The 23,651-nt window shown below is 41.7% G+C and overlaps 1 protein-coding gene across 4 annotated transcripts in view; it reads right to left on the bottom strand.

Moving 5' to 3' along the window:
• Positions 1–1,237: 1,237 nt before the first annotated feature.
• The window catches only part of AGBL2 (AGBL carboxypeptidase 2), a 68,647-nt gene continuing 46,233 nt past the window's right edge, over positions 1,238–23,651 (bottom strand). Inside the window, exons 11-22 of one of the 4 annotated variants that reach the window (XM_089675831.1) lie at positions 23,278–23,378; positions 22,978–23,108; positions 14,882–14,948; positions 14,491–14,592; positions 12,794–12,880; positions 12,478–12,547; positions 12,301–12,387; positions 11,968–12,195; positions 10,785–10,839; positions 9,168–9,304; positions 7,242–7,394; positions 1,238–2,526 (exon numbers count right to left, since the gene is read on the bottom strand). In XM_089675831.1, the coding sequence (XP_089531957.1) occupies positions 7,246–7,394; positions 9,168–9,304; positions 10,785–10,839; positions 11,968–12,195; positions 12,301–12,387; positions 12,478–12,547; positions 12,794–12,880; positions 14,491–14,592; positions 14,882–14,948; positions 22,978–23,108; positions 23,278–23,378 (1,214 nt within the window). In that variant the 3' untranslated portion in view covers positions 1,238–2,526; positions 7,242–7,245. The remainder of the gene's footprint in view (positions 2,527–7,241; positions 7,395–9,167; positions 9,305–10,784; positions 10,840–11,967; positions 12,196–12,300; positions 12,388–12,477; positions 12,548–12,793; positions 12,881–14,490; positions 14,593–14,881; positions 14,949–22,977; positions 23,109–23,277; positions 23,379–23,651) is intronic. The other 3 variants (XM_089675832.1, XM_089675833.1, XM_089675834.1) reach the window with 3 other exon arrangements.

Genomic DNA, 23,651 nt, shown 5'->3' with positions numbered 1-23,651 from the left:
GGTGCCCACACTAAAGATGCCGGCACCAGGGAGAGAAAACAGTGAGAACACCGCTGGACTGAGGAACAGGTAGGACCGAGGATCAGGTTCTGCTGCACAGAAGAGCCGAGCGGCTGGCCTGGTAGTCTAACACGGCGGTGGCGACAGGGGGAATACGGCCGCTCCATAAGACGCACAGACATTTCCCCCCATTTTTTGGGGGGACAAAAGTGCGTCTTATGGAGGAAGAAATATGGTGTGAGAAAGCACACAGAGATTGTTACATGGAGGCAAAAAAAAACCCCAGTAAAAACCAAATTTCATGTAAAGTAGACTAAAGGGTCATTAAGTAGTGGATGTGTATGGATTTTTTTTTTTTTTTTTTAATAGGTCAGGGGGGGCTCTCTCTCAGAAAGAGCCCCCAGGAACAGGGGAGGAAGGAACCAAAAGGCCACACATCCTTTCCCTAGATTTCAGGGCAGGCCTGAGGACCCAAACCATACCATCCATGAGAAAAAAAAACACACACATAAGTGAAAGTGATTCAAACGTGGGAGAAAAATAAATAAGTAAAAATAAAAAAGTGGCCATGCAATTGTGCACTGGCTAGGCCTGGAGGCCTGTAGCATGAAAATTGCCCTGGACTTAGCCAAAAGGCCTAGCCCTAAAAAGGCGCAATGCAGGAAAAGTGTTTGGACCATGACCTTGTGCACGTTTCACACTTGGGATGTGCTACTAAGAGCACCCCTGAGGCAACTACTCAGGGGGCACTGTTCCGAGGACTCTCTGCCTCCCCGGCCCCTGGCCAGACAAGGTAGATCCATTCAAATCAGGAGGAACTGAGCCCCTCCGGTTTTCCTGGGGGAATTACTCCTGGGCCCCAACTACCTGTGGGCACCACGGTTTCTGTTCCAGCCAGTATTAGCCTTCAGAGCCCCCATCGTACCAGCAGGGGTACTATACAGCCAACCACCAGTAAATACAGTCTGACATAAAAAAATGTGAAACCCACCATTTTATTCTCTAAGGCCTTTATTTTAAAAAAAAGTTATGTTTGGGGGTTCTAATTTCCTAACAAAACATATTGATTTTCACATGTAAACAAAATGGCCTGGAGGTCAAGTGGTCAAGGAAGCCTGGACTGCTGAAAGCACAACATTTTATAGGCTATGCGGTTTTGTTAGAAATGTTTATGCTTAAAGCCCAATACCAGTTTAGGATAAAAAAAAAAAAATAAAGAAAAAATCTAGAAAGAGCGTTTTTTTTTCTACATCAATAGATTTTTATTGGTTACTTCCACTGCATAAATACCAAGTCAGACACATAAAAAGACATGCTGTAAAGGACAATTGGTTGTAAACCCTCAGGCCTGGTTCACACTATTGCAGGTATGCAGGCCACGTGGGGGCTCAGCAGCCCTTTCATTTGAATGGGCTGCTGTCCCTATGATTCATGTAGCAAAAAGTTTCCTGTACCATTTTCAAAACACAGCGTCCAGGCAAGAGCATGGTGCTCTTGGGTTCCCACACCTGCACATTCATTGAATGGCAGCCCTGCTGGTTCTTAAACAGCAGTATGTTTTGGCTGCAGGTGGTTTTGGGTGCAAGAGCAGGTGTGAATCTCATACCTTAAAACACCCGTGATGGTGTAAACCAGGCCTTATTTATATACCCACTGAAGTGACTGGTCTCAGGTAATACACACATATTAAACAATTCCTCCTATATAAGTTGCACTGATTTATCTGCAGTCTTTGCTCCTCTATGGCTTCCTAAAGTACATATTTTACACAGCATTTCTGAGCTTCAGAAGGCAGGGATCTCATGTCACACACTGATCTTTCCCCTGTCAGCACCAGCTTGCTGCTTTGTATTGCTCTGTATAGCAGAGCAGTACAAAGCAGCATGTTTACATAGTAAACCACACACCGTAAAACAGCACACCACAGTTAACCCTTTGATTGCCCCAGATGTTAACCCCTTCCTGCCCAGTGTCATTAGTACAGTGTCAGGGCTTTTTATTAGCACTGATCACAGTATTAATGTAATTGGGATGTCAGTGGCAGTTAGTCAGTCCCCCCCACAGTGTCAGAATGTCTGCCGCAGTCCCACTATAAGTCACTAATCACCGCCATTACTAGTAAAAAAAAAAAAAATTCCCGTATCCCAAAAAATGGCCTGATCAGGAAGGGGGGGGGGGGGGGTAAATCCTCTGGAGGGCAAGTGGTTAAATGCACCCCAAGTACATATTTATAGGAATCCTAAACTTTTCTCCAGTTTGGAGTTTTGCCACGCAAACACCACCGTGTATTATTCCAATACAGGTGCCCTGAGGCTAATGAAGGTTTGACATATGCCACGTGACACTAAACTTAACTCCACTAATATTGATCAGCCCCTCTATTAGATTCACAATAACAGCATGGCACGTATCACTCTGACTTCCCTGATAATGCTTCCCATTCATTTCGGGAAGTAGCACTTGGAAGTCCCTGAAGTATTTGTAAACGTCTTCTTTATATCGGATTTGGCATCACACTGTAGGTTGCTAAAAACAAAATAAAATCATTTCAGTAACATTTCACATTTTTTTGTGTTATTGAAACAAATAGCATTTAAAAAGAAATTTGTTCTTTAAATAAAATGACCAGTCCCTGTGCCCATGCAAAACAAAGGTTTATTTAACTTCCCCCTCCACAGCAATACATACTTCCCTTTCCTTTACTCCCTTAGCCACTCTGTGCAGTCGCTGATACACTCGGAATTTCAGGGTAAGGGTGAGCATGTGACAGTACTGATGCCTCATGATTGACCCACTGCTGTCACATGGAGGTAGGGAAGAATCCTGGGGCCCTACGTTCCAGCAAGCTGTTTTGAAGCTTACACAGGGAATAAAAGGAAAATCTTCCTATTGGCTATGACAGTGGTGGGCAACCTTTTTTTTCAACTGAGCCAAATCTCGCCAAAACCACACTTGAAATTTATTTTGAGAGCCACATTTTTAAAACTGAAAATACATCCCCCATATAGTAATTCATCCCCCATAGTAATTCATCCCCCATATAGTAATTCATCCCCCATATAGTAATTCATCCCTCATATAGTAATTCATCCCCCATATAGTAATTCATCCCCCATAGTAATTCATCCCCCCTATAGTAATTCATCCCCCATATAGTAATTCATCCCCCATTTAGTAATTCATCCCCCATATAGTAATTCATCCCCCATAGTAATTCATCCCCCATATAGTAATTCATCCCCCATAGTAATTCATCCCCCATATAGTAATTCATCCCCCCTATAGGAATTCATTCCCCATATTGTGTCAATTCACTTACCTTTGCTCCGCGCGTTCCTCTCGCCGTGTTCCCACGCCGTTCCGGTCTTCAGGGCGGACTGTGAGAGGAGAGGAGTTCGTCACGCTGCCCCGCCTACATCCTGACAGCCAATGTTTGCCATGCTCCGCGGGATTAAAAGGTCCGCCAGGCTGTATACGGCCCGCGGGCCGTAGTTTGCCCATTGCTGGGCTAGCTGCAGAGTCCTGACTTTTGGGGCAGCCGCCCGAGAGGAGGGAGGGGAGCGGGCGCCCGGCACACAGAAGAGCTGCATTAAAATGTGTAAAGAGCCGCATGTGGCTCGCGAGCCGCGGCTTGCTGACCACTGGGCTATGAGACAAGAAATTAAATCTCCCCCAATAAGTACACAAAAAAAACTGACAGGGGTTATAACTCTCCCTTACTCTATCCAAAATGAAAAAAAGTTTTGCCTTTAGCTTTACTTTAAAGGATAAATTCAACTTTTAGACAAAAATAATAAATGCACATTTTTTGCAGGTAAAAAAAAAAGTGCAGTTATTTTTGTCTGCAGAAGCCTGGAAAGCATTGCACCAGCAATCAGTAGATCGCTGATGTCATGCAAGTCTCCTGCAGACCTGTCAGAATATCTGTTTGCTGTACGGGATGTACGGTCAAGCAGATATTCTGACAGGAATACGTACAGCTGGGCTGTTTTCAAATCTGACAGATAATACGGGGAGAAGTTTCCCCGTATTTTCTGATGGGGGGGGGGGGTTGGCAGCGGGCGGCTATGGGAACGTGTTACATGTTCCACCCTAAAAACGGATGGAACATGCAACCTGTTACCAAAGGTGAACTTATCCTTTAAAGTGATATTAAAGGTTCAGATTTAAAAAAATAAAAACCTACTTGCTCTGTGCAATGGTTTTGCCCAGAGCAGCCATGATCCACCTCTTTTCGGGTCCCCAGCCAGTGCTCCTGGATCCTCCCCTCTGCTGAGTGCCCCCAGAGGGGGGCACACGTGAGTGCTCGCTCCTGAATCCCACTCTGTGTGTAACACACACAGCGCGGCTCAGCCCTGCCCCGTGCTTGCTTCTCACTGGCTGTGACTGACAATGGCTCCCGCTGCTCTGTCTCAGCCTAAGAGGAGAGAGAGACTCAGGAGAGCCAAGGCTCAGGTAAGTATAAGGCGGGACTATGGGGGGAGCAGCACACAGAAGGTTTTCTACGTTCATGTATAGAATGCATGAAGGTTAAAAACCTTTTAGGCTTTACAATTATTTTAATTAAAGAGCAGTTGTTCTAACCTTACCACATGCTTTTTGTTCATTTTACTCTTTGTAATAGTTTATGTACAAAAGTTAATTCAAAGGAACAAAAAATAAATAAATAAAAACAATGAAAAAAAAAAAAAAGGGATCACACAGGCCAATACACCATAGAATATTGCTGCTTTCTGGTTGGTTACACTTATGAGGTGTCTATTGTGGAAAGTAGAGATATAATGATTGATGAGAAATAAAGGTTTGTAAGTCCCCTTCACACAGATGGGTTGATCGGGTCCATTTTTCAGGTGAACTTGATCAGACCATCCATTGCCCTCTATGGAGTGCTGGCTGCGATGTGATCCAACCCACTAAAAACAAATGAATGAGGATCCATTCCCAATCTGTCTAGCTGATCGGATAACAGTGGGATGTAAACAGACGGGGTCCGTTTATATCTGACCGCCCATAGAGGAAAGCCAGCTGTATCCATGTCCGCTCTACATAAGCGGAGCGGACACGGCCCTGTCATCCGTCTGCTCAGTGGAGATCAGCAGAGAGATCCCCAGCTGAGCAGGCGGATCCGCTCATGTGAAAGGACCCTAATAGGTATTAAAGTGACCCTGTTGGTCTGTAGGAAAATCCTAAATGGCAGCCTCCTGTGTCTTCTCCCTTAACTCTGTTCATGTGCTATAGTCCTGTCACTCCCCTCAGCATTCAATACAGCTGGAAGTGTGAAATGTCCATGTCCCCAGACTGTGTCCCCATAGCATGCGTTGTGTGTCTTCTAACACCTACATCACTTTCGAACACAATCGTGACATAGGGAATGGAGGATGGAAGCACAGCGTGTAGTGGGGGACGCAGACACACAACACTCCCAAATGCTGGAGGATCAGATGAAGGTTGCAGTTCTGGAATAGAAGGAAAGTAGGAGACACTAGCTGCCGGCGAGGTGAGTACAACGGCTCTTGTACTGCAGCGAACTTCCCATTGGGATTTTTTTAAACACTGACAGGGTCACTTTAAAGACCTAATTTCATGTAGAGGTAGTTACTGGTAGTTATGGCTACTTACCTATGCCATATTTAGATAGTGATATGAATGTAGTGAAGATAAATTTATAAAAAATAACAATCACCCCCTGACAGACAGTTAAACTATTTGATCCTTATGGTTTTTTGCCATTGCTGATATCTATTGGAAAATTCTACCTGTCTTTAGCTTCAATACTTGAGTCACAGACCTGGACAAAGCACATTAAATCAGAGCTGGCATTCTGCACGCTTTTGGCAGGTAAATGACTCTCAGGAATAATAAACAGAGACAATGGAGCTCCATATGAGTGGCAGCCCTCCAACATACAGGAAAGGCCTAAATGCTGTGGGCAGAAAAACATTATGCCCCATTCACGCTGTGGGGGGGTTATTTACTAAAACTGGAGAGTGCAAAACATGGTGCAGCTCTGCACAGAAACCAATCTTCTTCCAGGTTTTCTTGTCAAAGCTTAAAGCGGAGCTCCACCCAAAAGAGGAAGTTCCGTTTTAAGCCTTTGTCCCCCGCTCCCCATTAAGGATTGGCACCTTTTGGGAGCAGGTACCCGAATTTGGCAGGTACCCACTCCCACTGCGATCGCCTGAGGCAATGGGAAGCGGAAGTTGTCTTCCCCCCTCCCTCCCTGTAGTCTTCTGGGACACGTGACAGGTCCCAGAAGAGTACAAGGCCATTCACAAAGCACAGCGCTTCTCGCGCATGCGCAGTGGGCAGTCAACTGTGAAGCCGCAAGCTGTCACAGCCAGGTGCCCACACTGAAGATGCCGGGGAGAGAAAAGACTGCCGGTGAAACCAGCGGTGGTGAGGACACTGCTGCACCGAGGGACAGGTACGTGTCTGCATTTTAATAGTCAGCAGCTACAGTTTTTGTAGCTGCTGACTTTTTTTTTTTTTTTTTTTAGGTGGAACTCCGCTTTAATTGAACAAGCTGAAGTTAGAAGCTGATTGGCTACCATGCACAGTTGCACCCGATTCTGAGTGATCCAGCTTTAGTAAATCTATCCCTTTGTGTTGCATTAACCAAGTGGGGTGTTCTACAGGAAAATATGTCAAGCCAAAACTTTTTTTCTTTTTCCCTTTAATGACGTGGAGAGGGGTTAAACCCCTATTAGGTTTTTTTTTTTTTTTTGCTTCCTGTGTCCTGTAGGGGAGATTTCTCTCAAATTCCAGTCCTAGGGACACAATAGGGAATGAAAGGAAATTTCTTCAAAGTGAAAAGAAGTCCTATTCTAGAATGTAGTCACAAAACAAGTGTTCCCACTGCTCTGATGACGATTTAAATTTATTGGATTAGCCCGCACTGTCCCAAAGACCATGATCACCAAGAGCAATATAGGGGATAAGCACCCCAGCGTGGAGGGACACAGACAGCAATAAAAGCCCGACAAAGCCAGCCATATCCGAAAGAGATAAAAGAAAACTGTCTTTACATACACTTTAAAGCAGTCCCTATTACACGAAAAATTAGATATGATCCATATTCAGACGTGGCATGCCACAACATGCACCTTGTGGTCTGCTTCCCATTACTTTACGGCATATTGGGCTGTATTTAAAAGTATTGGCACCAGGACACATTGTGGTAAATCATATGTTTGTGAAGCCCGTTAATAGGATCAGTAAAACGACATAGGCTTAGAACTAACTTTTTTAATCTTTGCCAACCTTCGGATGTGTCTCTTCGGATGCGTCCTCTGGAGTGGCTGTGATGAGGGAATCTGACCTCCTGACTTTTGGTAATAACTTCATAGAGTCTGATTTGTGTTTCTTTGGTTTTGGCAAGATGTTATCGAACAATTCTGCAAATAAAAAATGAAATACAACATTCCAGTTCACATAAGGAATCGCATACAGAATATTAGACATAAACAGGTTTTCTGACATAAATCCAAAGTACGTAGAACAGAAAATTGTCCGCAAAACTATTCAAGACATGGGATTCAGGAAAAGAAAATTGAAGGTCTAACCCAAACAGTACCCAATCATTGAACTCGCATTATTCCATGTGTTTAATTATGTTGTGTTCAGACTAGTTTAACTACTAGCCTACAGGGCACTTATACCCCCTTCCTGCCCAGGCCAATTTCCAACTTTCAGAGCTGTTGCACTTTGAATGACAATTGAGCGGTCATGCAACACTGTACCCATATGAAATTTTTATCAATTTTTTGTGACAGATAGAGCTTTATTTTGGTGGTATTTAATCACCTCTGGGTTTTTTATTTTTTCTTAAACAAACCGAAAACCACTGAAAATTTTGAAAAAACTAAATTTTTTTCTTAGTTTTTGTTATAAAATTTTGTAAATAAGTGATTTTTCTCCTTCACTGATGTGTGCTAATGAGGTTGCAGTGATGGGCACTGATAGGCTGCACTGATAGGTGGCACTGATGGGCACTGATGAGGAGGCACTGGTAGGTGGCACTGATGGGCATTGACAGGCATCACTGGTGGGCACTGAAAGGCAGCACTCATATATGGCACTGATAGGCGGCACTGACTGGCACTGTTAGATGGCACTGATAGGCAGCACTGATGCACACTGATAGGCGGCACTAACTGGCACTGATAGGTGGCACTGACTGGCATTGATAGGTGACACTAAAAGGCAGCTGAGACAGGCACTGATATGTGGCATTGATGTGCACTGGTATGCACTGATATGTGGCGTTGATGTGGCAGTGATGGGCACTGGCAGGTGGCATGGATGAGCACTGACAGCTGGCACTGATGGACACTGACAGGTGGCACTGCTGGGGCTACACTGATGATCAGTGCACATGTCCCCTCTGAGGGATGCCAATTACCGGCTCTGCTCTCCTCTGGAGCTGGTAGCTCGAGAGGAGAGAAATGCTGATAACCGACATTTCCCTATTTACATGTGATCAGCTGTGATTGGACACAGCTGATCACATGACCGAGCCGACCTCTTCAGCTCTTTCCGTTGATCCGAGGGACACAGCGCACCACCGATCGTCGCGCTACGCGCTCCTGTAGCCGCGCATGCGCGGTTAGAATGGGACGACGTCATATGACGTCCTCCCAGAACGAGAGAACTGCCTTGCGCCCGTCATTACACTATATGGCGGGCAGGAGGCGGTTAAACTTAGAGTATAAAGGTTTAGAGAAAATGGGTAAAGGCAAAAGAAGTAAAGAAAATATTAAATAAAAAGGGGGGGGGAGAACGTGGGACACCTTTAACAAGTCATTAGGAAGAAGCAGGGTGGATTTGATTTAAATCAAACTGATTTAAGCTGTATCCAGGTTGATGAATTGATCAACTTGGGTACATTCAGCCTATACATGGTTTGACGGTCCCTGCTGAATCGGCTGAGATTCAAACCATCTATGGCCGACTTCAGAGCTTATTTACATCACTGACAGGGAGCAGATTTTAAACAAAAGTAATTTTAAAGCCTGCAGTGCAGAAATGATATTGCAGTAAATGGTGTCCTATTAAAATAATCACAAGACACAAAAGAATATAAAGCCAGCCTTAAATAAAGATTTTATATATATATATAGATTTTATATATATATATATATAATAAAAAGAAAGACCCCCCCATTCACCTGAAGTCACGAGAGTGATGACCGACTCCGGGTGGAATCTGTTGGTCATGCGGGTCTTTGGGCTGAGACTGAGCTGTAGATCAAGGGTTGAACTAGACACTTCAGGGCTTTTCTGTTTATCTACAGTGGTTCCAAAGCTAAAATGGGATGTATTATACAAAGACTAGTTAAAGATCAACTTAAACACATAAAATCAATCAAATGACAGCAATTGCTATACAATTAACATTGCAGCTGTGCTAATCTAAGGAAGTCCACACAATTTTCCATTGATCTAATGTTAACATAATCCCTTGCAGCCAGATGCAGCATGGCCACCTACCTTAACATATGCCTCCCTCCCCAGCAGCACATACCTTTCTTTTTTTTCCTCAACCACTCCATTGAACTGCCAGGAGCAAAGAAAACCTCTGGTACCCTTAGGTATGGAGCAGCATGTGACTTGCTCCTTGTGATAATGCTGGGCCAATCACCAAGCACCAGTGATGGTATAGAGGGAGAGTCCATATCCCTGTGAAAGCTATGACTTCAGTCACTAGTATCTTAATGCAGGTGGATTCTCCTGCTCTTTGGCAGATCAATGAGAGTACCATTTTTATGCTACACTCTTTGGTGATTACATTGTTACTGGTTACCCCTTTTTATCTCCTTGTCCCTCACTTTTATTTTCCCTATCTCGTCTTTCTGGAAATGTGTTGTTATAAATGTCATCTGTAGCTTCATGTGCCTATTATTGATCTTACTAACATGTTGCTGTTTACTTTGCTCTTTCCTTGTAAAGCTTAAAGTGATTGTAAAAGGGGGGAGGATTGTCAGGATGAGTCTGATCACTGGAGGAGAGCACACTGAGTTCCCAGCACATTGAGTTCCCAGCACATTGAGTTCCCAGCATAGCTAGAGAACTGACCACGCTGTGCTCTCGTGCCCAATGTGGTCAGTTTTTAATAGGAGAGCAGAGGGGCTGGCAGCAACACCAGAGATTTCACACAAAGGAACAGTACAAAGAGAATAGGATACTTTTTCATACAAGTATATGGTACAGCAGGCACATATCAGAAATATAAAATGTCGGGTTTACATATTCTTAAATCTGCATTGCATAGCAAAGCACACTTGCTTAAGGAGATGCAAGTTCACTTTTTCACAAAATATACACCCAATACCAAATAAAAGAGGGGAAGAAGAGTGGGGCATTCAAATCTTTAGACCGCTGCATCCGATCAGTGACACCCAATGAGGTAAGTGTAGCGGGGAATGTGGGGGGGAGGGGAAGTTGAGGGTGTAGGGTGTTAAGTTTACCTTTTTTTGAAAAGGTAAACTTGCACTTTAATCTTGACTTGAAGACTAGTTGAGGTACTTTGTATAGCCTTGTCCTAGGATCAAGTGGATCTCTACAGGGAAACATTGAGTAATCCGGAGACCAACATAGCTATTTGCAAACATCTCAAGGTGATGGAACTTCAGACCTGGCACCATAGGATCTTTTTAGGTCAGGTTCATTTTAATGAGTATGGAAACTCTAACAATGAACTTCTCTTGCTTCTATTTAGTCTATCGACCATACATTTTAACCTGTACACTACAAACATTTATGTATGCTTTCTCTTTGAAGTTTACCTGTATGATTTTGTTCCCATAGAAGGTACCAGACTTCTCGATATAGCCGGCTTGTCTGATTCAGGAAGAGGAATCATGAAAAAGAGAAGAAAACACAGAAACACACAGTTCATTTCTCTCTAGCTGTCTTGAAAATGAGTGCACATCACCAAGGAGAGATATTAAAAAAAAAAAATACTTATTCAATTAGTGCATACTGTCAGTATGTGAAAGTACAGAAACCCAGAGCAACCACACTTAAAGTGGAACTTTACCAAAAATCACTTGTTAAAAAATAATGTTCTTTGGCAAGGAACATTCCATATTAATAATTATCTCACCAAAATTATTGTGTGCTGTAAATTGTCTCTAGCATTGTTCCTGGTTCTTCCTGCTGGAGGCTGCCATTTTGCTGAAGCCCAGAGTCCTGAGCAGCATTAAATGTTTAGTCTGTCAGCAGATCTGCACAGTGCCTAAAAATTGAGAGCAACTGAGCATGTGCAGAGTAGGGTGATACAGTGTAATACTGGATTTTAAACAGTATAGACACTTATTTTAAATGTTTTACATAGGTATACATGCAAATGGGACCAGCTTGAAATGATCTACCTGGACTTAATTTTCTGACTTTAAAGTGGAGCTCCACCCAAAAGGGGAAGTTCCGCTTTAAGCCTTTGTCCCCTGCTCCCCATTAAGGATTGAAACCTTTGGGGAATGGGTACCCGAATTTGACAGGTACCTGCTCCCACTTCCGCTGCGATTGCCTAAATGATCAGAAGCGGAAGTTTTCCTCCCCTCCCCGTAGTCTTCTGGTAGACGTGACAGGTCCCAGAAGACTACGGTCCATTCACAAAGCGTAGCGCTTCTTGCGCATGCGCAGCGGGCACCCAGCTGTGAAGCCGCAAGCTGTCACAGCCGGGTACCCACACTGAAGATGCCAGCGCCAGGGAGAAAAGACAGCCGGTGAAACCAGCGATGGTGAGGACACCGCTGGACCGAGGGACAGGCTGTATTTTATAAGTCAGCAGATACGGTTTTTGTAGCTGCTTAATTTTTTTTTTTTCAGGTGGAACTCCGATTTAAGTTTAATAAAGCCAAATCAGTAAAAGAGGACTTCCGATTGGTTACTAGAGGTTTCTGCACTTCCCATTGCTCTCTGCTGTACTGTTTGGACATAAGATACAGATGCTGGAATTGTACGAACCTCTTTTGAGCACATGATCAGTCACCTGGCTTTTGTCATTGTTGAAATCAAGCATGGCATGGAAAGGCGGTGGATGCTGTTTGATGGGTGATGAATATTTAGATAACGGAGGCAAGTTAGTTCTCTGAATAACTGTTACAATGAGAGGAAGCCGATTGCCATTAACGGTTTCCCGTGTCTTTATTGTGCTATGGCGAGGACACACATGATCAATCATGGAGAAATCGCCTGATGGATAAGAATTCAGACAAGACTGTAAATTTTTAGACATTACAGCATCACTTTCCTTACTCTACACTGCTGGTACCTTGTACACATGGGAATGGGACTCACCAACAAAGGAGGCTGGGAGTTTGTTGATGAGCTGGGTTTTCATAGAAATAGACTCAGGCTTCCGGGAATAAGCCAGGGTGGGCTTTTCTATCAATGAGAAAAAAAAAAAAAAACGGTTTTGTAGAATTCAGGGAAAAAAAAACACACTGTAGCTGTGCACATTATTCCTTTTCATACCTGCAGGTGGTGCCGTGGCTGTCTGTACTGTATCAGTCTGTGACATAGCGCTTTCAACGGACTTCAGCTGCTATAGAAAAGTTATCTATTTACCACTTTCATCATTACAATAAATTACTTTTTAAGATCTTAAACCTGAAACTTCAGCTAAAATGTTTTTTTTTGTGCTGGATAGAGAGAATATTTAAAATCTTTTTCTGTGACCCCATGGGATAGATTTTCCCTCGCTCCCTATGTGGTTGCCAGGAACTGAGAAAAATGATTCCTGATAGAAACAGGCAGCCATAAAAGAAGACATAAACAGGTGCCTACTCACCTCTCGTTTTTGTTTTTCTGTGTCCCCTTTACTAGAGCTCTTAGAGACTGTAGATTTGGCTGTTTGGTTAGTAGATTCAGTAGCATCCTAGGAAAATCAAATGAAAAATATATAGAAAGTCTCAATTATTTATTTAGTGTTTTATCCAGTAATTGGTTTTAAGTATATGTAAATCCAATCACTAAAATGCTATATAAACTTTAATATATTAATCTACATTCAAGCAAAAATGTTGAATATTTTTGAACCTGCATTTTTTTATTAAAATAATGCTTGGCATAAGGCACTTCCTTTTAAAGGGTGGCAATGCCCAGTCCCCATCTCCCCAAAGTCACTTTGTCACACAGGTGATATAGACTACAAGTGGCCCATTCAACACACATTATACAGGCATGGTCCACTGTTGTCATCATCAGGAAACCTGCCATGAGAAATGCCCTGCAGCCGTCACTGGAGTATATGTAGACAGGAATGCTGCAGGACATCAACATCACTGAGGTGGAGCAAAAGGATGAAAAAAGGTGAATAATATTTTATTAGAAATGGTAATTGATTATGATACACAGTGCTTTGGCAAACTAAATGTCATTTAGTTTACTGTACATCTACTTCAAAATGTGACCTTCGGGAAGAATATGTCTTGATATGGACCGCCTGTAATCTGTACAGTAGCAACTGGCAAGGCAGGAGGCCTGATTTTTTGCTGCTGCAATTAAAGGGGTATTAAAAAGTGCCCAGTACTGAAATGGTTAAAAACCCAAAACTTCTATTTCACTATTATATATAGTTTATTAGTTCTATACTTCTACATCATCTGTCACTCATCTTCTAGCAGAATCCTCAGCTCATTCCACCAGGAGGTCTCACTGTACCCTGTTTGTTGCCTGCAATGTTAAATAAAGTACAAATACTATATTTTTGGTGCTCTAGCAGAAATGTCAACTCTGTGTCCACCCAAACCCCTCCACTCCTTTTGAAGCATCCTCCAAAATGGAAAAATATTAAAGTCCAACTCCAGGCTTACTTTCATTTTTATTAGCTTGTTTAGGCCAAGCTGGCCCAAATGAACAATTTCCTTTACTAAGTGATGCAGCTGCTGTCAGCGCTGCAGCATCTACATACAGTATAGTGTGCTGTGTTCAGGCAGGTATGGGGACTGTCTGCTGCCAGAAAAAAATCAAGCAGGACCGAGTGCTTCTCTTGGCTATGGAGAGGAGAGGTGGGTGGATGATGTTACCGTCTCTACCTCTGCCACTCAGAGGAAGCCTCATATTCATGAATAAAATGCAAGGCTTCCTGTAAATGGCTGAGAAGCAATCAATTCAGGTCAATTTTGTTCTAGCTGCAGACTGGAGGTCCCTGTACCGCTGCCGGAACACAGTGCTGCATACAGTTAATGCAGTGCTGACAGCAGCCACATCAACTGGTAAAGGAAATAGTTCATATATACCAGCATGGCCCAAACAAACCATTTCAACTGAAAGTATACCTGCAGTTAGAATTTAAATCCTCTGCCAGCAAGACCCCCTTTCTGTGGCTGTGGTGGGTAGGCGGTGCTGAGAGCTGGAAATTCTCAGGTGAAGTCCTCAAAAAATCAAGAAGATACGTGATTTAATATATCCCTTTTTTGATTAAACCTTTCATTTTCAGTTGAAACAGAGCCAACATTTTTAATAATTTTTAAGAGGCTGACTTACCACCAGGCTGCTCTGAGACTTTGATTTGTGTTTGAAGCTGCGTCTCCGATACATGCTGTTCCTCTCCTTACGAGATCGTAAACGTTTTTTTTTCTGAAAAAACTAGTTAAAAAGCAGAGTTTGGCTGTTATTTACTGTTAATTCCCCTATAATCCATACTAGAGAAAACTCAACTTGTACTGAACAGTGCGTATACATATTAGATGAACAGGCTCAAAGGATCAAATCCACAGGACCAGATCTTTACATATGTGGCCCGGTACAGCCTACAGTATGGCACCTGGTGTTATTGAAAAGATGGTCTGAACCCTTGACTGATGCAAATAGAAGTTGTATATTACTAGAAACAGTATAGTAGTGGAAAGTTGAATACAGAGATCCAACGTCTCACCTTTCCTGCCATGTTCAGCAAATGCGCAGGAAGTCCATCAGACTCGGAGCTATTTGATCCACTGGTGCTGCAAGAAGCAATAAGAAATGAGTGTTTTAGATGCCATTATGGCCAAGCAGTAATCATACACAAGTGTCCTAATCTGGCCTAAAACTTTTCTACTGGTAGCAACAGAACAGAAACACAGACACCATGGCAGTACTAGGATCGTTGGTTCGAATCCCAGCCATGGCACCACCTGCCTGGAGTTTGCATGTTCTCCCTGTGCCTGCGTGGGTTTTCTCTGGGTACTCCGGTTTCCTCCTACACTCCAAAGACATGCTGGTAGGTAAATTGGATCCTGTCTAAATTGCCCTAATATGTGTATGTATGAATGTAAGTTAGGGACCTTAGATTGTACGCCCCTTGAGGGTTAGGGACTGATGTGAATGTACAATATATATGTAAAGCGCTGCGAAAATTGACGGCGCTATATAAGTACCTGAAATAAATAATAATGTGGTTTTTGTATGTAGCTGTCAAGTGAGCAAACTTCTATTCACGAAATAGCCAAATGGCAGAAGAGACGGGCCTAATCTTCACAAAAAATGACACTGCCGCTTCACTTCTCTCCTTCTGCAGGTATTTAAAGCTTCCCACTGGGCATGCTGGTTTCTTCTGTTCATATGTTACTACAAGATAAGAGCTGAAGGGAGGACCTACTGCATGAGAAAGGGGGGAGGTAATAGACCTACCCAACTGGTCAAATACCTGCATGGCTGGGGAGCAGTAAAGCAGCTGTGTTTCAACATACAGGCTTCAGGAAACAAAAGCAGAGTGTTATTACATGGCTGGTCCTTTTTTTGTAAGCGACTGTACAGGACTCCAGGGGATGTGTCCTGGATAAAGAAGTCTGTGCCTCCATTGTTTGAGTTGTGCTCCCTTTAAGGGGGATGACAAGAGCAGTTGAAGTGCTCACGGATCCAGGGGTTGTAAGGAGGGGGTTCGCGTGTGTGTCTGAGGAAGGCGGTGCACCCCTGAAACATGCCAAATTGCCAGTATAGCAGGGTGGCTTTGGAGCACGCGCATTCTGCACTCTGCGGCATCTTCTGGTTTACATGCTCTTACACATTGTACTTTTGCGAGTATTCATTTTTATCATTCTATATATTCCCAATAAATTTTGATAATGCATTAGGTACTTGCACCTTCCCCCTCTGTTCTTTTTATAGGGCAGGAAGCAGCTAGCAGGTGTCCATAAGGTGTGATGTGAGGCAGGACATGTTTGTGAGAAGGATCCATGTATTGTTTGGGCTACTGAGACATTGTTGAGCTGTAATGACCTTTTCTTTGGACCCCTGGAGTAGAGATGAAACATTTTCAGAAATTTGCAAGCCATGAGCAAAAAAAACTTTTCCCCCATGTTTTTTGCTGGAAAAATAAAAAGAAATTTGCTGAAAAATTGAAATAAATAAATAAATTCAGTGTGGAGTAGTTTTTCAAACTGAAAGCCATTTTTTCTTTAGGGAACCTCTGGGATGAAAGAATGTATTTGTCATCCTTGTAGCATTTGGAAAAGAATATTTTGTCTCACAATATTTGCAAGTTGCAGCTTTGCTCTTAGCAGATATTGCACTGTGGAAACCTTTCCAAACTCTAGATCAGTGGTTCTTAACCTGGGTTCGATCGAACCCCAGGGGTTCGGTGAGTCAGTCTCGAGAGTTCGGCGGAGGTGAAGACCCACACCCGACTCATATGATTCGTGCAGTAAATATTCATTATTATGTTTTTGTTTTTGTGTGAAAATCATGTTTTAATGGTTTTGTTCTTTGTTCTTAACGGTTTTGTTCATTTTGTGCACCTATGTATAAATATATACCTAAATATATACCTATGTTTTGAATTTTAAAAATCATATTTTATTTTTCCAATTAAGAAGGGTTCGGTGAATGCGCATATGAAACTGGTGGGGTTCAGTACCTCCAACAAGGTTAAGAACCACTGCTCTAGATGTTGGTCTCACCTTTATACTGAGAGGAGAAAAAGGGAAACCAATTTACTGACCAGACTATAGGTGATGTTGAGGAACACTAATAGGGGTACATTTGTAAATGATTCCTAACTGTACTAGTGTATCCCAACAATCACCCAACTGTAGGAGGTACAAGATGGAGCCCTCAAGAAGAACACTAATAGGGGTAAATTTGTAAAATGATTCCTAACTGTACTAGTGTATCCCAACAATCACCCAACTGTAGACAGTATAAGATGGAGCCCACAAGAAGAACACTAATAGGGATAAATTTGTAAAATGATTCCTAACTGTACTAGTGTATCCCAACAATCACCCAACTGTAGAAGGTACAAGATGGAACCCACAAGAAGAACATCAATAGGGATACATTTCTAAAATGATTCCTAACTGTACTAGTGTATCTCAACAATCACCCAACTGTAGGAGGTACAAGATGGAGCCCTCAAGAAGAACACTAATAGGGGTAAATGATTGTACATGATTCCGAACTGGTACTATTGTATCCCAACCATCATCCAATTGTAGAAGGTACAAGATGGAGCCCACATGCAAACTAAACTGGAGCCTTTCCCTTGCAGTGCCCCTTAGTGGCAAAAATGCACATTTCTCTTGTTTGAGAACTGCATTGAGAAGTACAGTGTTACTTGAATTGTATTTCAGGATTTACTTTTCTTTAGCTGAGGGAACTTAATTATTTAAGACTTTACATAAAGTCTCAGAAATCTTTCATTAAGTTTTTCATGTTATACAGTTTGAATACCATGTCATAGATATATTAGTAATCATTGTAAAAGAACATATTCCACGCTCCCCCCCCCCCATTTTTTCCAGTAAAAAAAACATTTTTTTCCAATTTTTCCATTTTTTTTCCAGGTCTTCCCATCTCTACCCTGAAGCAGCTGGTGACTTTAAACCCTGTTGTGGGATAAGGTTTTGCAAGAGGTGAGCCCAGGTTTTGCTTTAAATCTAAGGTTGATGGACTGTTCTGTTTTCATGCCATTTTCATTTACCGTAAAAATAAAGACTGCTTTTACCAACACGGCTGGTAATCTGGACTCCCCCAAATATCACAGTGACTTTGTAGTGTTTTCTAAGTGGCCCTCTGGTGACAGGTTCACTTCAAAGTTGAACTCCACTAAATTATTTAAAGAAGCCCTCTTCTTCAGTCTGCCACTACTCATAAGTGTTGTAGGGCAAAGTGGAGAATCCTTCACGTGGAAGCTAAATATTGTTGTAGTTTCTAAAAACCTTCAGTCATGTAATTGGGACTAAAACCTCATTTTATGCATACAGAAGTGTTATAAAATTAAAGGGTACAGCTATACATAGAACAAGAGGTGGCAGCAAAATAAAAGGATCGAATGTGAAAGTCAAGGATCAAATGCACATCAGATATACTGTATACAAAGAGCAAAAACCTTACTAATTATGAGAATTCGCAAATAAAGCCTAGACTAAGTACAAAGACATTACATCATATTAATTATATAAAGTAACACTTGGCATATGGAGGTGGAAACGTGTGAAATTCTCACACTGCATCCAATGCTAGTGTCAGCCTTGCTAATTATTGAAAATCACTAAATAGGAAACTTCAAATAAAATCCTGTAAGAGGAAGATTTTGAAAATAGTAAATATCTATTAAAGTGGTTCTAAAGGCTGAAGGTTATTTATGCATTAAGGTATAAAACCTTTAGTATGCAGCCTTCCTCTCAGTCCCTTTTTATACTCACCTGTGCACCAGAGCAGAAGCTCTCCCAGGGCTCTACCTCCTCATTGGCTGAGACACAGCAGCGGTAGCCATTGGCTCCTGCTGCTGTCAGTCACAGCTAGTGAGAAGGGAGAGGCGGGACCAAGCCACAGTCTGTGTGTCTCAAAGAAACTTTTAAAGCGTTTCCAATGAATAATTTAATGTACTGTAATTTGCCAGCATTCCACGTGCGTGCACAGTTTTAAAGTGTGCCATGTTAGGCATCTGTTTACTCGATGTATCATTTTTTATATTTTACCAAACAATTGGGTATTATATTATGTTTTTGTGCATTAATATTCAATAAAGTTTATTATTTCTGCAAACATTGGGTTTGAAAAACCGGCGTGCAATGAAATCCATGTGACATAAAAAATTGCAACACCGACCACTTTATTCTCTAGGGCCTATAATGTTTGGGTTGGGGGTTCCAAATATTTTTCTAGCAAAAAATGCTGATTTTTACATGTAGGAGAGGAATGTCAGAATTGGCCAGGACCTGAAGTGGTTTAGCACATATCCAGACAAAATCTCACCTGATCTCACATCCTTTTCCATCCATTAAGCATCTTTCAATGCGGATTTGACTCACCTACCATCATGCTTCCCTAACCAGCAGCGTGCAGTGGAGTGGAGAATGAAGGTCCAGTGTTGCAGTCTGTGGCTAATGTTGACCAGTCCCCTCTTTAAGATGTCATTGTGCTGCTGCAGTCTTATGGAGCCCAAAAGCACCCCACTTCTGAACATTCAAAAGGAAGTGTTCACATCACCAAGGCAGCAGTGTGGACACTCAAAGGACCATCCCACTCAGCAGTCCAAGGTATAGAAGACCTGGAACCCATAACATCACCACAAAAAAAAAAAAAAAAAAAAAAAAAAAAAAGTCTTTTGGATGTACATTTTTTTTGCTGCAGCAGTTAGTTAGGGCGTAGGTTTGTTGAGCAGGTTAAGGCTTAAAAGAAGAAGTGCTGAAATCGCACTACACAGAACTGCATGTGAATCACACAGATACTCACTGCTTGTTCCTGTGGGATTCACAAGCTCTTAATGCGATTGGGTCCTCGAGGGGTTCATCCAGTGTTAGAATGACAATTAAATGGTTATATAATCCAACCCAAGCCTTTCACAGAATCTGTTCTTTTAGTTATGGAGAGAGAAATCTCTGGGGAAAGGTTAGAACCTTTTTAAATCGCTGTTTGTGTTTCACTCCCACTGCAGTCTATTTGATTGAACTCAGACTAACAGGAAGCAAGAGGAAAAGCCCTCAATGAAACATATAGAATATAAATAAGTAGTGTCAGGAGAGATCAAACTTCAAAATGCCAAAACCAGAAAACAAAGTCCAGTTTCAATTTTATTTAGACTCTTATTTCAAGAAGCCGCATGTTTTGGGGGTTCTAAAGGTGCCTCGTCCTCAAGGTTTGGTACTGCTGAAAGTGTGGACTAGACTGATTCTAAAGGGGTAATTAGGCTGATAATTACTTCTCAGGATTGTTCCAATTTTATCAATCCAATCCAAACTTTGTTCAACAGTACCAATCCCCAATGAAGAGTGACCCTATGAACCCATGAAACAGAATCTGTATCTGGACTTTATACGCTCTGCTTTTGGCACTTTCCTTTTTGCACATCCACTCCCTGCTCAAGTAAGGGATCGACATTTGACTACTATTCCTGGAAGAGATTCCGAAGGAGAATAATTCCTTCATGCCTCTGCCTGTGGGAGTCATGATTGTAACTGTCAGCCTTGCAATGCATCATGGGACTTGTAATTCCGCAACAGCTGGAGGCTGCCAATTTGACACCTGTGCTCTACACTGCTTAAAACCTGAACACCTACTGATTTAAGAGGTCCAGCATCCCACACCTTTCCTTACCCTCTTCCCATCCGGCCTATGCTGATAAACGGCCAGATGAGAGCACTGCCAATGCGCGGGAACATTTCTAAATGTCCCCCCACATCCATTGCATGTGCACCCTCCCTGGGAGCAAGCAGCGCCACGTTCTGTGCCCACCAGGGCCACTGTGTATAAGGCCACTGTGTGAGGTCCCGATTCATGTGATCACTGATTGGTCAATCAGTGATCACATGAACAGTAGTAAAGAAGATGTCACTTCCTGACATCATTGTTTACTACTTGTGAATTCTGGGAATGATCACAGAGGTCACATGGTACAAGACCATTCACAGCAGCCTTGTACCATGTGATAAGCTGTGACCAATTAAAGCTCTCACAGTATTTCTCAATGGCTGCAGAAATGCAGCCAGAGAGGAGGAGAAATGATTGCTTTTACAGCCTTTATGGGTGTAAAAGCAATCACAATTTAAAAAAAAAATTCTTGATCACCCCCCCACAAGTAGTACAGTGTCACTATGGTGACACTGTACTACTAGGGTGATGGTATGATAAATAAATAGTAAAAAAATTAAAATAAAAATGTAAAAAAAATTTTTTTAAAAATTATAATTATTTTTCTATATACTGATTTGGGTTTTTTTTGTTTTACCATAAAGGTAGCAGAATACATTTTGGCCAAGATTTATGAAGAAAGATTATTTATTTGCAAAATAAAAAACACATTCTTTTTTCAAATTTTTCAGTCTTTTTTCATTTATATAGCAAAAAAATTTAAATCACTCTGGTGAATAAATACCACCAAAAGAAAGTTCTGTCTAAAAAAAATGCTAAAAATTTCATTTGGATACAGTGTTGCATGACCGCGCAATTTTCATTCAAAGTGTGACAGCGCTGAAAGCTGAAAATTGGCCTGGACTTGAAGGGGATGAAAGTGTCCGGACTTGAATTGGTTAACTTCCAGCATTTACAATCTGTCCTCTCTCTTCTATGCACAAAACCAAAGCGAACGTTTTTTCTGGAGTTGGGTTGGGATACTTCCAGAAACCACTGTCTGGAAGGTTCTGTAAGCTAGGTGTCAGATCGCCCACAAGTACAATATATAAAGAAATTTTGAGCAGGTGTGGGCTAATGGATCTCATGTGGGCCAAGTGTAAGCTAGTCTATGTTACCCTCAAATCTGTAACCATGTTCTGTCTGAGCCACAAGTCATTTCCAGTAGAATATTCATCACAAAAGGTAAACTATATATGCAAAAGCTGGTGGACATCTGATAATTATACCTATACAAGCTTTTTGGACATTCCTTTCCAAAACCATCAGCAATAATAAGGAGTTGGTCCCTTTTGCGGCTATTATAGCATTACTCTTCTGGAAAGGATCTCCCCAAGATTTTGGAGTATATCTCTATCTATTCAGCCAAAAGATCACTTGTGAGGTCAGATACTGATTTTGGAAGAGAATACCAATGGCTGTTTGACTTTCTCAACATCAGATGGGTCAAATCATATTTTTGTGGACTTGGCTTTGTCCACAGGGGTTCAGTCGGGCTGGAATAGAAAAAGGCTTTCCCAAAACTGTTGTCACAAGGTTGGAAGTGTACAGTTGTCTAAAATGTCTTTGTCGGGGGCCTGACATTGTTTGTACAGAAAGACTACTTCCACTTTGCCCTTGGGTCTGCAATTATTCAATGCCAGACCGTAACTGTTTATTATTGCCCCTTGTTTTTCTTGCCTACCCTTTTTCTCTCCCCTTCCCTTACCCTCATTTTGTCTTTTCCGTTTTATATTTTACAAATGTTATTGTTTATGTGCATGTTTTTTTTTCTGTAAGGTTTCTGAAAAAACTTTAATAAACGGAGATTGATCATAAAATGTCTTTGTATGTTGTAGCAGTAACAGTAATATTCACTGGAAACAGCATAAAGGGTAACTCCACTTTTGTGGCAAAAAAAAAAAAAAAGCAAAATAAAAAAAATTATATAGCGTATACAATTGCGACTCAAGTCATATTTTAATTGAATGTTATTAAAAATTATCTTTCCTTTTCAATCTGCAGCGCTATAAATTTCAGTAACATGCAATGCAATATGGCTACCTGGGGGCATTCTGTACACAATCTGCACTAAGAAGTTAGATTTTTGGCATCCCCTGCAACCCTGTAGGTACAGCTGCTGATTGCTATTTATAAAACCACTCCCATACAGATTCATTCTGAGCATGGACACTGACAAACCATTTCTTCAGAATAACAAAAGGTAGGAATCTGCAACACAGTTTGTTTAATTCCTTGCAGAGTACATAGATCATCCAGAGAGGATTTTTTTTTCAACAAATGTGGAGTTACTCTTAAACTCGAAAATTTGGATAATTATAATTGTTCACTTTTGGCCATACAGGCAGGAGTCCACAAACTTTTGGTCTTTGGTCCTATACTTTGACACAAGACTCACAAACCAATGGGTCACATTCTTACCTTGATTCAATGTCTGATAGGGAAATGTCACTCAAATTGACATCAGAGTCAACATCTCTTCCAAGTTGTTTCAACTTTTCTTTTATTTCTTCCTGAACTATAGTCTGGAGCTCAGACAAACATACCTTTACCTGAGAACAGAAGGCAGTCAAAGGATAGAAATTCCTAAACAACATAGATGATAAAACTCTGGGTCCAGACAAAGACCATTCACATCAGAAAAGACAGGGTGGCTCAGCAAGAGGCACTGAACTCAAAAAAGTACGATGCTTGCAAAACCCCATTAAACTAAGCGCTCACCTTGGTGCTATCAGGATCACAATAGTCCAGCAGGGTGTCACAGAAGTGATGTCCCATCGATTTCAGGTCATTTGTTGTAAAATGAGTGCCTTTGCGGTCCCCTTTATTTTCAGGTAAACAAAATGTATATTTATGGTCTTTTAAAGAGCATTATAGTGTTCAAATTTTGATAAATGTGGTATGACACAGAGTAGTATTGGCTACTGTCATAGAGAGAGTTTAATGTTGACCACTGTGCCAAGAGTAGAGTAGTACTGTACCCTGTGCTAGAAGGAAAAATAGTACAGATCACTGAGATAGAAGACAATGAAGTACAGATCACTGAGATAGAAGACAATGAAGTACAGATCACTGAGATAGAAGACAATGAAGTA

This window comes from Staurois parvus, unplaced genomic scaffold (genome assembly GCF_062004578.1).
Source record: "Staurois parvus isolate SC_StPar_1 unplaced genomic scaffold, SC_StPar_1.0 ptg000159l, whole genome shotgun sequence".
Classification (NCBI taxonomy): domain Eukaryota; kingdom Metazoa; phylum Chordata; class Amphibia; order Anura; family Ranidae; genus Staurois; species Staurois parvus.
The sequence above is the reverse complement of the archived record's forward strand: the minus strand, read 5'-3'. Positions and strand labels throughout refer to the sequence as shown.